This window comes from Staurois parvus, unplaced genomic scaffold (genome assembly GCF_062004578.1).
Source record: "Staurois parvus isolate SC_StPar_1 unplaced genomic scaffold, SC_StPar_1.0 ptg000694l, whole genome shotgun sequence".
Classification (NCBI taxonomy): domain Eukaryota; kingdom Metazoa; phylum Chordata; class Amphibia; order Anura; family Ranidae; genus Staurois; species Staurois parvus.
This window is the reverse complement of record NW_028318490.1, coordinates 3,648,087-3,664,093: the sequence shown is the minus strand read 5'-3', so window position 1 is coordinate 3,664,093 and position 16,007 is coordinate 3,648,087. Positions and strand designations below refer to the sequence as shown.

General features: G+C 39.8%; 1 protein-coding gene across 2 annotated transcripts in view; it reads right to left on the bottom strand.

Moving 5' to 3' along the window:
* Positions 1–5,250: 5,250 nt before the first annotated feature.
* The window catches only part of PLCB3 (phospholipase C beta 3), a 246,502-nt gene continuing 235,745 nt past the window's right edge, over positions 5,251–16,007 (bottom strand). Inside the window, exons 31-33 of one of the 2 annotated variants that reach the window (XM_089652823.1) lie at positions 14,274–14,331; positions 13,353–13,439; positions 5,251–5,968 (exon numbers count right to left, since the gene is read on the bottom strand). In XM_089652823.1, the coding sequence (XP_089508949.1) occupies positions 5,738–5,968; positions 13,353–13,439; positions 14,274–14,331 (376 nt within the window). In that variant the 3' untranslated portion in view covers positions 5,251–5,737. Of the gene's footprint in view, positions 5,969–13,311; positions 13,440–14,273; positions 14,332–16,007 lie in introns of both variants that reach the window. The other variant, XM_089652824.1, reaches the window with a different exon arrangement.

Sequence of the window (16,007 nt, the reverse complement as noted above, 5' to 3'; positions counted from 1 at the left end):
GGAAGACCTAGGCCATATGTAGATTGGGGATGGTGCAACGTATGGGATTAGAACCTGGGTTTTCTATTGGACCAGGACCAGATAAATTTGTTAATGTCAAATTGGACTGTATTTAAAAAGGATTTGACAACAGGGATAGGAAGTGTGCTGAATACATATACAATTTTAGGAAGGATATTATTTTTTTTCACCATTTCTCTACCCAGAAAATATATTCTACATCGTGTTCCAAATTATTATGCAAATGATATATTTCTCATTTACCTAAATAATTAATGTAAATAACAGTCAGCATAATTCTCATGTTATCAACTATTAAGAGTACAATTCACATTTTATTGAACAAACCTTCTAATAACAGGATTTTTTTTAAACATAAAACACTTACAATGCACTGTTCCAAATTATTACGCACAGTAAGTTTCAAAACACTTTATAGGTTTTAAAGAACTGAAAATTGTCATTTGTTGTATTTGCAGCATATTTACTGAAATCAAAAGCTATTTCAATTACACTTTTAACAACATTTTAACTTTTTAAACATTTTAACAGGTCACGTTACATTTTAACATATGACCCCTTATTTGATAGCAGCTTCAGAAGTCTTGCATCCATTGAACTTGTGAGTTTTTGGACAGTTTCTGCTTGAATTTGTTTGCAAGATGTCAAAATAGCCTCCCAGAGCTGCTGTTTGGATGTAAACTGCCTCCCACCCTCATAGATCTTTTGCTTGAGGATGCTCCAAAGGTTTTCAATAGGATTGAAGTCAGGGGAGAATGAAGGCCACACCATGACTTTCTCTCCTTTTATCCCCATAGCAGCCATTGATGCAGAGGTATTCTTTGCAGCATGAGATGGTGCATTGTCATGCATGAAGATAATTTTATTACGGAAAGCATAGTTCTTCCTTCTGTACCAGGGAAGAAAGTGGTCAGTCATAAACTCCACATACTTTGCAGAGGTCATCTTTACACCTTCGGGGACCCTAAAGGGGCCGACCAGCTCTGTTCCCATGATTCCGGCCCAAAACATGACTCCACCACCGCCTTGCTGACGTCGCAGCCTTGTTGGAACAGGATGGCTGTCCACCAACCATCCACTACTCTTTCCATCTGGACCATCCAGGGTTGCATGGCACTCATCAGCGAACAGGACTGCTTGAAAATTAGTCTTCATGTATTTTTCTGCCTAATGCAGTCATTTCTGCTTGTGAGCATTGGTTAGAGGTGGCCGAATAGAAGGTTTATGCACAATTGCAAGACTCTGGAGGACTCTACACCTTGATGTCCGTGGGACTCCAGAGGCACCAGCAGCTTCAAATATCTGTTTGCTGCTATGTAATGGTATTTTAGCAGCTGCTCTCTTGATCCGATTTATGGATCTGGCAGAAATCTTCCTCAATGTGCCTTTATCTGCACAAACCTATCTGTGCTCTGAATGAGCCACAAATCTCTTAATAGTGCGATGATCACGCTTAAGTTTTCGTGAAATATCTCATGTTTTCATACCTCGTCCAAGGCATTGAACTATTTCACTCTTTTCGGCAGCAGAGAGATCCTTTTTCTTCCCCATATTGCTTGAAAATGGTGCTCTGCTTAATAATGTGGAACACCGTCCTTTAGTAGTTTTTCCTTAAATTGGGCTCAGCGGCCAATCTAATTATCACAGGTGTCCGTGATTGTTTTCAGTGATCAAAAGAGCCCTGACACACAATGCCATCCATGAGTTACACTGAAAAACAAAATATTTCATCTTTGTGACACTTAAATAGAATTTGCATAATAATTTGGAACGCGGTGTATATGTAGACCATATTATCAGCATTATACGTATCTTCTTTAAAATAGGGGGTAATTATAATGAAATAATTTGGCAAAATTAGATGTCAAAGAGAAAGCCTTAGTAGACCAGGTACAGTAAAATGATCAACGAAGTCTCACACACTCAGGAGGAAGAATACCTATAGGCATAGCTATGGATTTAGTAAAGTTAACCGGAAGATCCAAAAGGGAAGTGAATTTAAGTAAGTAAAGTGTAAGTAAATCTGGCAAGGACATAGCTGGCTGAGAGAAAAACATCACCACATCATCAGCATGGAGAATTAAGAACAGCCAACTGGGAAAGTGAAAGGGTAGGTATTGCTATAGTATCTAATCAGAATAAAGCCAATGGGGGGATAGAATTGGTAGGTGTAGACAATACTTTGGTGTAAAAATCCTCAAAAAGTTTCAAAGCATTTTTAGGTAGTGAGACTATTTGATCCAATTTGTTGCAGTTTGTAAACATGGGGGGGTTACAACATTTTTTATGAAGCTTATGCGCAAACACTGTAGAAGCTGAGTTACTGCGCAAAAGAAGTTTTGCTGTAGACTACCTAAGTGATCTCTCTTCCTCAAATACGGTTTTATTTTAAAACAGTCAAACAACAAAACCACGGTACAACTTCAAAATCACAATACTTGGAAATATATATATATATATATATATATATATTGTTTACTGTATCTCTACCGCTATCATGCCCATGTGGGATAATTCTTTTGAACATACAGCCTCCTCATTACTTTACTAGGCAGGTCTGAGCAGAAAAAATGCATTGTTATGATGCAACTAGAGCTTCTCCTGCTCTACATTAATAGTGCCTTGAACATGATGTGGGAGACAGAGTGGCCACAGAAGAGAAGTAAAGAAAAGACTGATTAGCCATCACAGGTAACGTAGGTCAAAGCATTAAATGGGTACATTTTGCAATTACACAAGCTTCTCTTTTTAAAGCAATTATATGCTTTATTTGTTTATTTTTTTATTAGCCCTGAGTCCTTTAAATGCTCTAGGAAAGCAAGAGCCAGACTGCTCAAGGGCACATGTCATATACTGTAGGAGGTGAATGCATTCAGTTTATAAAACGATTACTTAAATTGTATTGTATCAGTTTTTGGAATATTTATGTGAACTGGAGTTCTGTGTTTAACTTAAAGCCTAACTCCTTTTATCTTGGCTCCTGGTGCTGAACATAGTGGTTGGAGAGCAAAGGAATGGCAAGTATATGCTACTAGGGATAAGGGTAAACAAACCTGTTGCTTGGCCCTAAATGGACAAAACACTGATTTCATTTAATTTAATAAAAGTATAAAACAAGAAAACAAACACGTAATACAGACAATTACAATGCAGGTGCGTAATACAGTTTGACATTTTGACAATAAATAATACAAGGAGCAAAATCTTATAGCAACACATCAGAATTCCATTAATTAATCACTAGCCTACAGGGCACTTATACCCCCTTCCTGCCAAGGCCAATTTTCAGCTTTCGGCGCTGTCGCACTTTTAATGAAAATTGCATGGTCATGCAACACTGTATCCATATGACATTTTTATCATTTTTTTCACACAAATAGAGCTTTTTTTGTGGTATTTAATCACCATTGTGTGTTTTATTTTTTTCTCTAGAAACAAAAAAAGAGCAAAAAAACTTGAGAAAAAAAAGTTTTTCTTTTATAAAATTTTGCAAACAGGTAATTTTTCTCCTTTACTGATGTGTGTTGATTAGGCAGCACTGATAAGGAGGCACTGACTGGCAGCATCGATTAGCGGAACTGCTGGAGGGCACTGATCATCAGTGCCGATCTCCTCTGTGACAGCAGCCAGTTATCGGCAGTACTTTCCTCACGCTGTGATGGCAACTGTATTAACTCCGTGATCTGCTGTGTCATTGGACACAGCTGATTACGTGGTAAAAGGCCGCTCTGATTGGCTGTTTACCCCATCACGTGATCACGGAGATTGGCAGGTGCACGCCCCTTTGGGAGCACGGAAGGGAGTGTTCTGGGAGGAAATCATATGTTGGCCTCCCAGAACTGGGTAACTGCGCTGTAGTCATTTGGCTATAGTGCGATTATCAAGTGGTTCAACCAATTTTAGGGTATAAGCCTGATATTAATAGTAACACTGGTAATATATCTGTGTAATACAAGACAACCTTTTTTTTTCTAAAACACCTTCTACAAGTGCTCAAATTGTTTCAAATCTTTGGTAGTTCACTATTAGGAGAAACACTAACAGAATAGCTATGGAATTATCTTTGTTGACACAATAGTCTGACATAGGTTAGTTTTACCCCTCAACATCTACGGTTCAGTTTTATCAAAGGGCACACTCATCTAAAAATATATCAGCAGTATGTATAGAATATGTACTAACTGAGCAGGTTTCCCTGGTAAAATATTTGTCTAAAGCTGGCCATTATACAATTTTCTTATTATATTTCCTTTAGATTTCCCTTCAACTATGTACTGCAAGGACCTGCCTGATTGTATTCAAATTGAAAGTGTTTATGTCTAACCTCATATTATATGGTTTTGGTAAATCTGAAGGAAAATTGTGCAAGAAAATTGTCTAATATATGGCCAGCCTAACTCATACAAAACTCAACCAGTTTCCAGGAGTCTATGATTTAGATATGACCAGCTCCAGCCAAAAAAGTTTTTTTTTTTTTCAAGATACATAATAATGCCCTATCGGGTTTTTATTCGTGGTCTGTGTCCCCAATGGGAGAATTTAAGACAGGAATAGATGAAAAATCTTTCCAGTCTCTGATTTTGATTATGGTGTGTGCAGTCCTGCCCCAGCAATAACCACTCTCCTCAGTTTTTGTTGTGCTGTTACAGGAACAGGACGCGAGGTAAAATCTCAACAGGGCTGCAGACAGACGTAAAACGGCACCACATCATAATGGAAGTAATGTTTGCATCTAATGCAGATAGTGTGTTGTGCTATGCAGTGTGAAGAAGCACATTTGCCTTATTGTCATGGATACCTTCAGATCATTATGCCAATCAGCATTCAGCACACATGCTTCCTCATGCTTGAACATTTTGCCTGGTGGCTTCAATGTGCATATAAATACTTCTCAGAGTCCTAATTGATATCTGATCTTGTACGTCAAGTCTTGTTACTACTTGTTATTACATCTGTGACTTTAAATAACCATCATTACAGTAACTTTCAATATGTAACAGTATTGTCATCTATCTATCGACTTGCTGTTCCATACAGATTTGATTGCTCTGACTAATATACAGTTTCACCCTAGTGGCTACAATTTTTTATAAACAATGATGCTATGAATGACATAGTAAAAAGAACAAAAAAAAAAAAATTCACCTTACATTTTCAATTAACAATGTAAATAAGAACTTAGAGATGAGGCCGCCTATCAACTAATTAATGAAGATACACAGTTTGAAGTCCGGTTTCTCACCATTTTATTGGAGCAATAAAATGTGCGTAAAAAATACATAAAATGGGTAAAAGTGACAGGCGCGCACATACTCCACTTTCACACACAACGTACGACACACTCACACACAGTGTCACATATACATAGTGTTGCACAAGCAGTGTCATTCAGGGGCATGTACGCATCATCTACAACATAAAAGATCAGTGACTATACAGTAGATTCATCCCATAAGGAGACCATTTCTTGTGAGGACTCCAGTCTTTGACATGGATGAAGTATAGGTGACCTTTTCATTTCTCACATAACTGTCCTGTGGATGCCCAGTTTCCTTTTTGGTGAGGTCCTTTCACTCTTAATTTGGTCTCCAGATTATATGAGGTGCCTTTGTACATTTTTAAGATAAAAATATAAGTAGATATGAACTCTGTCCTCTTGTTTTAAAAAGGTGGCCTTCAGTATATATATATGAATAAAGTTTTAGATTTTGAGGGGTCAAAGTCGAGTAGCTTCATCACTTGAGTCCTCTGGGGTCTGTAAATTATCCCCATCTCCAAGCTCTGATCCCCAGCCACGTGTGATAGAAGATGGGGTGCTCTGTGTAGAAGATGGAGGGCCTGAACTCCCCCCACCCCAGCTGCCTCCCTCCTCTTGCAGATATCGCCGAACTTCCTGGGGTAACTGTCGGAACTCAGCTTGGCACTCCTCTTCCAACTGGGCCATCAGCTAAAAAAAAAAAAATAAAATAAAAAATGATAAAGCGGTAAATAAGAGGAATTTTGACTTGCCTGTAAATTCCATATCTTGAAGTATATTACAGGACACAGGCAGAATATTCATACACCATGGTTATACACATGTACTTTCTCTACTTACTTATGCTTTCGCTATAAACCTACCCCACTCCATAAGTCTTCCCTTTTTTTTTTTCTGCAAGCCATGGAGAGGAAATTAAAAAAAGGAAGGAAGGGCTGCATGTATCTTTTAAATTCCCTATCTTGGGGTACAGTACAAGTTAAAAATCCTATTATCCTAATTATACTCCACAGGACACAGGCAGAATATCCATACCCCATCCATACCCGCGGGGGGGGGGGGGGGGGGCTCAATACAAGATAAACCTTGAAGAAAGTTTTTTTGTGAAAGTTTAGACAGAGGCCTTTGAAAAGAATTACGAAGACTGAGACTGGACCAAGGCAAATCAAGACAAGAAGACTACTTGTTCAAGGCCAACAATATTTTTTTGTTGGATTGTTCCTGAATGGAATTGTGTGGATGGTACAGCTTTGAATGGGGCTGCCATTACACCTAGAACTCTCATGCAGAATCTCAATGTGGGATGCCTCTTGTGTTTCAAGACTCAAGCATGTGCTCTTACAGCACAAGATTTCTTTCCGGTAGAAAGCCGTTTGCTTGGGATGTGATGAGAACCAGACCCAAGTATTCCAAACTGATGGAAGGCCTGGAGAGCAGATATTTTGTTAATTTGATTACCTATCCCAAGGCCTGGAGCAATTGATTTTGAGAATATTTTCTGATTTCTTCAAGGGAGATAAGTCCTTAAGAAGGTCATCTAGGTAGACTGTGACTTGAGTTCTGCGCAGGGCCAGCATAGGTGCTAAGACTTTTGTAAACACTTTTGAAGCAGTGGATAGGCAAAGGACAGTGCGAGAAACTGGAAGTGGTTGTCTGCCAATGCAAAGGGCAAAAAGCACTGATGAGGTGGGTAAATAAGAACATGTACAGCCAGGTCCATAAATATTGGGACATCAACACAATTCTAACATTTTTGGCTCTATACACCACCACAATGGATTTCAAATGAAACGAACAAGATGTGCTTTAACTGCAGACTGTCAGCTTTAATTTGAGGGTATTCAGCTGTTCCATGGCCAGGTGTGTGTTATTCCCTCATTATCCCAATTACAATGAGCAGATATAAGGTCCAGAGTTCATTTCAAGTGTGCTATTTGCATTTGGAATCTGTTGCTGTCAACTCTCAAGATGAGATCCAAAGAGCTGTCACTATCAGTGAAGCAAGCCATCATTAGGCTGAAAAAACAAAACAAACCCATCAGAGAGATAGCAAAAACATTAGGCGTGGCCAAAACAACTGTTTGGAACATTCTTAAAAAGAAGGAACGCGCCGGTGAGTTCAGAAACACCAAAAGACCCGAAAGACCACAGAAAACAACTGTGGTGGATGACCGAAGAATTCTTTCCCTGGTGAAGAAAACACCCTTCACAACAGTTGGCCAGATCAAGAACACTCTCCAGGAGGTAGGTGTATGTGTGTCAAAGTCAACAATCAAGAGAAGACTTCACCAGAGTGAATACAGAGGGTTCACCACAAGATGTAAACCATTGGTGAGCCTCAAAATCAGGAAGGCCAGATTAGAGTTTGCCAAACGACAGCTAAAAAAGCCTTCACAGTTCTGGAACAACATCCTATGGACAGATGAGACCAAGATCAACTTGTACCAGAGTGATGGGAAGAGAAGAGTATGGAGAAAGAAAGGAACTGCTCATGATCCTAAGCATACCACCTCATCAGTGAAGCATGGTGGTGGTAGTGTCATGGCGTGGGCATGTATGGCTGCCAATGGAACTGGTTCTCTTGTATTTATTGATGATGTGACTGCTGACAAAAACAACAGGATGAATTCTGAAGTGTTTCAGGCAATATTATCTGCTCATATTCAGCCAAATGCTTCATAACTCATTGGACGCCGCTTCACAGTGCAGATGGACAATGACCCAAAGCATACTGCAAAAGCAACCAAAGAGTTTTTTAAGGGAAAGAAGTGGAATGTTATGCAATGGCCAAGTCAATCACCTGACCTGAATCCGATTGAGCATGCATTTTACTTGCTGAAGACAAAACTGAAGGGAAAATGCCCCAAGAACAAGCAGGAACTGAAGACAGTTGCAGTAGAGGCCTGGCAGAGCATCACCAGGGATGAAACCCAGCGTCTGGTGATGTCTATGCGTTCCAGACTTCAGGCTGTAATTGACTGCAAAGGATTTGCAACCAAGTATTAAAAAGTGAAAGTTTGATTTATGATTATTATTCTGTCCCATTACTTTTGGTCCCTTAACAAGTGGGAGGCACATATGCAAACTGTTGTAATTCCTACACCATTCACCTGATTTGGATGTAAATACCCTCAAATTAAAGCTGACAGTCTGCAGTTAAAGCAAATCTTGTTTGTTTCATTTCAAATCAACTGTGGTGGTGCATAGAGCCAAAAATGTTAGAATTATGTTGATGTCCCAATATTTATGGACCTGACTGTACATAGACATGTTTATAGATGTCATGCATTTCCATTGTCTCAGATAGGCAATTATTTACCTTGCATCGTTCCATGTAAAATTTTGGAATTAGAGGGAATTTGTTCAGGGATTTTAAGAATTCAGAATAAGACAAATACACCTATTGTGTTTTGGTACTGTAAACTGGTTTGAGAAGAATCCTCTGAACCTCTTTGTGGTATTGGTACAATAACTCCCTGAAAAAAGAGGTGGTTTAGTGTATTTTGTAAATCTAACTGTCCTTGGACAGTTTTTGGTTGATCTAAAATATGAAAGCAATGAGGTGGCAGAGCTTTGAACTGTAATCCTTTGAAACTACCAATTGAACCCACAGGTCTGGAACATCTGTGACCCAAAGAGGCAAACTGTAAAATATGTTCCCCCCCATTCTTAGGAGTAGGGTACCCCTTCATTGTTGTGAGGTCTTTGCATGACCTTGGTGGGCCAAGCCATGTGCATAAAGTAAGAGCTGAAGGTTTTTAACTTGAAGCCTCATGAGAGTTGACAGGTGCTTTGCGTTTTGAGTAGCTAGGGGCCCCTGAAAAAGGTGTTTTTGGAACCTTCTACTGTGAAAACAAAACCTTCCCATCTGTGACTTCCTTGTTAGATTGGTCAAGTGCCCCACCGAACAGATGTCTTACTTGGAAAAGAATACACAAGAGACACCCTTTGAAGGCAGCTTCAGCTGTCCAAGATTTTATCCATAAGATTGTGTGCACGTGAACAAAGATTAGATCCATCCTGGAAATTTTTTCTCATGACATGTTCTAGGGCATTTACACAAAACATTAGAGCAGAAGGCAATTGTGATGTGTAATACCACAATTCTGAAATAAAGGGTCATGTTGCTTGGCCATTGACCTAGTCTAGTTGGCTGCAGTATGACTTACTGAAATTGCAGCAAGAGCTGGTTTCAGGGCTGAACCTGCAAGACTGAGGAAAGCTTTTAGGAGAGTCCCAAACTTTCTATCTGCAGAATCTTTGAAAGAAGGAACATCTTTAATAAGTACAGTTAGTGGTTTATTTAGGACAGAGATAGCAGGACAAACTACAGGAACAGTCCACTTCTCTGTGAACTCTCTTTAAAATGGATAATTCAGTAAAAGATTTTGGGAGGAATGAAAGCTCTTGCAGGAGTGGCCCTGTCATCATAGGCCGCACGTTCTATCTATTCATGAACAAGGAATGTTTTACAGGATTTTGTGGGTCTCTTTGCACCCAAAGGGGCATGGTGAGACTGAAGAGAGCCAGCTTACACAATGCCAAGGCTTTTGCTGACAGAGGCAATGAGTTTTTCAATGTTAGCAAGCATTTTGCCCTAAGCCCCCTCTTAACTACTGCAATAATCTGAGGGAGAAAATTATTCCGCAGCCTCCTCTGATATTTGATTAATATCCTCTTCATTTCTGCTTTGTCTGCGTCCTCTAGGACTAGCATATCATAATCTGATTCTGGTTGAGAAATGGGAAGAGGAGGAGAGGCAAAGTGTTTTTGAGTTTTGGATGAGGATGACTGTATCAAGGCCCTAATCTGTCCAAGGAAACGTGACAGATAGTGAAAAGTCTGCTTTTATCAGTTAGGATGCCGAAGTACACATGTACATGATGACATCAGCTAAGCTCTGCTCCTACACGTTCCATCATGGCCACGAGAATTCCACAGAAGTCCCATGGGCATGACAGAACACATCTGGGCAGAGATGAGGGGGCATCATGTACATACGAGCCAGGAAGTAAATGGACAGCCTGTATGTATGTCGAATGCTGATACTAATGCTGAGCACTGTATAGAAGTGCTATAGTTCTGATCTGCATGGGATCGGAGTACATAAATTAATGCGATTGTATGCATATCAGGCATTGTGTTTAATAAAAGGTTTTAAACATTAAAACACTATGAAGTTTTTGTTCTCATTTCTGCCCTGGGAATTTGAGAGGATAAAAAGAGCTCCTGTCTGGAAATGAGCCTTGAGGAACACCTAAGAGGGAATGTATGCACTCTTTGACCTACTGTACTAGAACATATAGGTCATGTTTAAAAGGTGAGAGCACACCCAGTCGGTGACCCATGTTGCCAGCACACCAGAGATCTCAAAACAGGTCCAAAGCTTTATTCAGTGATCACATTTACAGAGGCAATGTCTTTGAGCCACTTCAGGGCCCCTTCATCAGGTGTGTGTCACATGCTTGACAAAGGGGCCCTGCATGGCTCCAAAACTGTCTCTGTAAATATGATGTGATTGCTAAATAAAGCTTTTGACCTGATTGGAGATCCCAGGTGTGCTGGTGACATTTTCGTATTTGAGTGTTTACAGATTCCAGCCGGTGGTCGCTGCAGCACCCACTGATATCTAACAGCCATTTTTTTCAGGAACGTGTGCATTTGGGAACACTGTGTCAAAACACCCAATGGGGAACACAAAGGTGTTGGAAAGTGATGAAGCACCATAGTAATTGTGGAGTACAAGAGGGGGAAATGTGTATTATATGAAGACACAGAAAGAGACAATTGAAAGTGACACTTTTGCACTGATTTCATTTTAGTAGCACTGCACTGTTCTTATTTTTGATTTTGAAAGAGCAGAAGGAAGTGCCGGAGTACCGTATAAGGGTTCTAGGTGGAAGTGTCGTTAAAGAATGCAACCAGTGGTGTGATGTCATCCACCTGAAACTGGGCTTCGACTGACTAAATTCTATTTTTTTTTTTACAGTTACAGCCAGAGATACAAGTTAACCCTGTCTTAGCTGTCCACAATGCTAGACTGTAAAAAAGTCCAGGCTTCACCTATCACAATGAGCATACCCCCAAAGTAGTCTTCAGAGGTTAGTTTCCAAAGAGATGGAGAATGGCCCTGGATCTACACAGCCCCCTGCAGCTACTTTAAGACATTGCATCAAGTGCCTTGGTAAGCACCATGCAGGATTCAGTGCCCAAAGCCTTCCTCACAGCGCAGGGTCTGTGTACGGCACCCAAGGCTGAGGTTGCGTCAATCCATATATACTACTTCTATGCTGACATTGGACAACAGTGAGGGTTTGATTGAAAAATCAGAAGATAAAGATAATACACTAGTCAAAAGGTCACAAAATATAGCAATTAAAAAAAAAACAACATTTATAATTGGTACAGAAACAATATTAGAATTTAATTCCATTACAAATTATCTTTCCTTCTCAATCTGCAGCTGCTGTAATTCTCTATAAATTTAATGCAACATGGCAACCTGGAGGTGTACTGTACACAGTTGATGTACAGAACGCCCCCTGGAATGCCATTTCTTGCTTGTGTGAAAAACTGTCAGGTTTTAGGCATCCTCTGCAACAGAAATGTCATGTTTGGTGAGATACACCCTAAAGGTTAACCACTTCTACAGGGTTGCTGACACTACATACTTTCTCATCAGAACCCTGAAAGTGCATCAGTTGCTTGTAATGGATTAACCACTCCCATTCAGAATCAGCCCTGCAAAAGATATGATCTAACAGAGCTATTCCTTCAGATCAAAAACAGGTAGGAATCTGCAACAACATTTGTTAAAATTCTTGCAATGTACATGTCTTTTTCTCAACAAAATTGGAAATACTCTAAGTTAAGGGGGAGTTTCTCCATGAAGGAGAAAGGGCTCTCACTTTCAGACACTGGGAAAAAAACAGAGGGCTCACGAAGTGGGGTAGGACTACAGGGGAGGTGCCCATGGAGCATCGACCTCTAAAGCTTTGCCATTGTCCAATCACCTGAAGATAAATGCCTAGAATCATTGTATGTGATGAACATTCTGCATGTGCTCTGAATTGTAAGAATAAAAAAATACATTCTAAGAGCAGAGGGTGGAAAGAGACATGGTTGGCAAAAAGGGAATACGTTTTGTAATATAATTTGAAAAAGACAGCAGACTTCAATAAAACTGCAGATGAGACTCAAAAGACTCCTTTTTACAAATACTGGTATTCAGAACAGAATTACAGGTCATTTGTGAATTCCAACTTCTGAAACACATCCTCCTGTGAAAGAAAGTCCATTAAACCAAAGTTCTCTCCATCTGAAAATGCCAATTGCCTTGCTGTGGGAGGGCCGCTTGAACACTTTTTTTTTTTTTTTTTTTTAAGTCAGCTAAAAATGTCCAAACTTTTTTCCTGCTTAACAAAAGCCTACCAATCAAAATCTAGAAACGGTGCAGTTACCTTTTATAAGAAAAGAAAGCTTTACATTGCTGAAGGTCCTGATAAATTAAACTGAATGTGATCATTCACAGCCATAAAACATTTCCTCTGTGCTGCACATTGGGAAATGGATGATTTTACAAAGAAGTTATTAACAAAAGTGAGTAAAAGACTATGAACAGCTATGAAAATGCATGCTGTCAGTGTAACAGTTGTAAAGATGCATAACTTCTGCTGAGACAATAGTTTCCCATGTTAACAATGAAAGCTAAAGCCCCGTACACACAATGAGAATATCAGGCAAGTGATCATTTGTTTTTTGCATGCTAGTCTCGTATCGAAAATGAAGAGTTTACGAAAGTTCTGAAAATTCTTGTACAACAGAATAAAAATTCGGAAGGAATGTAATGTGCTGTATTGTATTTTCGTATGAAAACTACTGATTAATGAAAATCATGTGATCTGGTATTGCACAAGAACATTTTTTCGTGCTTGTCCCTTTGAGTAATTTCAGAAAAAAAAGCTGTGTACTAACAATCAGATTATCATATGATTGATTCGAAAGCATTTTTTTTTTTCGTACAATTTTCTCACCATGTGTACTAGGCTTACGAAGATGGGCGTTCAATGCTCACCTTAGGCTCCTCATCCTTTATCCTCTGTATCGTGTCCAGGTGAGCAGCTAGTAACTTTTCCTGACGCCTCTTTTGTGCTTCTTCTAACTGTTGAGAGAAAAGTAATAAGGATTTGAGCAGTGCAATGGTATTGGATTTATATCTTCAACACTTCATCATTCTCCTCGCCCTCAATAAAACTTCTGGACCCCCTCAATCCATCCAGGGCATTGTAAAGAAAGGATGGTAGTTGCAAAGGTTAGAGTCCCTCTAGATAAAATAACTATAGCTCAGGTATAAAAAGTCCCTGATGGTCCCATCACTAGGGCAAGCTGATCAGAGAGCTGAAGCAGGCTCAATGGCACACAGGAAAAGTGCATTTAATTGCAGTACGACCAATATTTTATTAAAACCCAATGTAGGGCCACTCACATTTTCAGTGCTAAAAACAGGCTCGCCATCTAACTCCGGGATGCCAGGCTGGATGTGTGCCAGATGGAAGACACCAGGCATAGCACCAGGAGGGAGGAAGAAGCCGGCCAGTATCTCAACAAGGGAGTGCAGAAGCAGTGCTTTAAAATATTGGTCTACTGCACTTAGAGGTGCTTTTCCTCTGTTCTTATCCAGGGCAGTGCTGCCACTGCCATATTGCCACCTTACTTCAACATCCCAATCATGCCTGATCTCTCTCAGAGATCAGTCAAGTGGCCAGGAAAGGATTTCACAGAGGTGCTTCAGACCCACCCAGATTCTCTATCAGACAGCTTAAAAGGTGAAATAGCCCTTGAAGACAGCACAGAATAAAAACAAACTGAGAGGACCATCTGACTGTAGCACTGTTTCAGGGTCTCCTGCTTTATTGTACACATTGCATCCTGTAGAAAGGGTTACATCAAAATACTCTACATGTTTTCTATCTTCCACATGAGCAAGGTTACTCACACTGCGTAGAAAGTTTACTGACTCATTGATGTGACGTCTATTGATCTCTGTGAGTTCTCTGCAACAAAAATAAAGTGTTGACAACAGAATGAGTATTCAAAAAAAAACAAAAACAAAAAAAAACTTTAAATAAGATCCATCATTTTACTTTAACTCAATTTCCCAGGGGACCAAGTTCACTATTAAGCACTTGGTTCTATTGAAATCCATCCCTTTGATAAGTTTAGTGCTATTTGTTCATATTAGTTAAAGATCATTCAGTAAAGTATCTGTGGCTACTTGTACACACCAGCAGATACTTTACACCAGGGATAATGAATTCAAATTCAAGGAGGTCCAGTTGCTAAAAAAAACTTTCTTCCAGCTGAGGTCCAAATCTAAAATTTGTGCTATGACTCAGAATGATTGTAATCATTGAATGTCTAATCAAAAATATATCAGCACCCCTCATATGAGTGTCCCATTACATCAGGTGCCCCAATCAGAGTGCCCCTTTAAATCAGGGGTACCCATCAGCATGCCCCCATAGATCAGGTTTTCCTATTAGAGTATCCTTCTAGATCAGTTGTGATCCATCATAGTGCACCTATAGACTGCTCATCAAAGTGTACAGCGTACCTGTACTGATGGATATGTCCCTATAGCCAGGCAGGAAGGGGGTGGGAGCTGTAAAAAAAAGTGAGCAGCAGGGGGAGTGGGCTGGGTAGAGAAGCTTGCTGAAGGAGGCGGGGCACACACATGATATCATTGGTTGGCATGATGTCCGCAGTTCTAGCAACCAATGACTACTGAGCAATGGGGATCTGCTGGAGACTTTTTTTCTTAATTGGGGATGGACTATTTAAGTGAGGTTGTTACAATCTTGTGACTGCTCCTGTATATGTACGCTCTCCTGAAACAGCTGTAGAGAGGTTTTATTGTCCTGCCGCCACTCTCACCTGAGATTGGCAGCTAAACATGTAAGTGATACCTTTTGGACGGATGTTTTAATATATGTTTATAAAGCTATTGGTTTTGGATATCAGTTTTTAATAATATAAAGACCTTTTTCAATGTTGATGCTCCTTTGTGGTCTCAGCGGGCTAAGAGTGGTGAACAGAGGTTGATTCGTTTGGAGCACCTTTTACTTGGAGAACAGCTTCACTTTCTAACAAAGCATTTCCTGCTGTTCTATTTTTTAGACAGCAACTGAGTCTGGTGAGTGTGCACTTTTATTTATGGTGGAGGTTCAGCATAATTCAAGTCACCACATGTGGAAAATATTTGAAGATGTGATAATAGAGAAGAGAAGATCTTTCTTAAATATCTGATATTTTTTGGACTGTTTATATTCTTTTTCAGTGATTATACACTTGTCACGGGCGTTGTTGTTTATCATTAAATATTTCTTATTTGTGGTTATTTTTAGCTCTGCAAATAATTGTATTTCTGTAGGAGTTTCATGTGGTCCGCCATTTCGTGACCACTACTTTACACAGAGCTAAAGCGCTGAATGATCTTTTACTATTATGAATGAACAAGCAGCACTGATTGTTCATTCATAATAGTTACAGATCACTCATCTTAGAAGGGGGGGGTGGGCTCTCTGCTGTTTGTACCTCCTGCAAAGAATGTCCATCATTTGGTCTACAAAAGTGGGTGGAGCTATAGCCAACATACAGAGGTGTGTTTAGGGGACAATGGGGCCACCGTTAAAAAAAAGACCCACTTACATTTGGTCCACTAGGGAGTAAA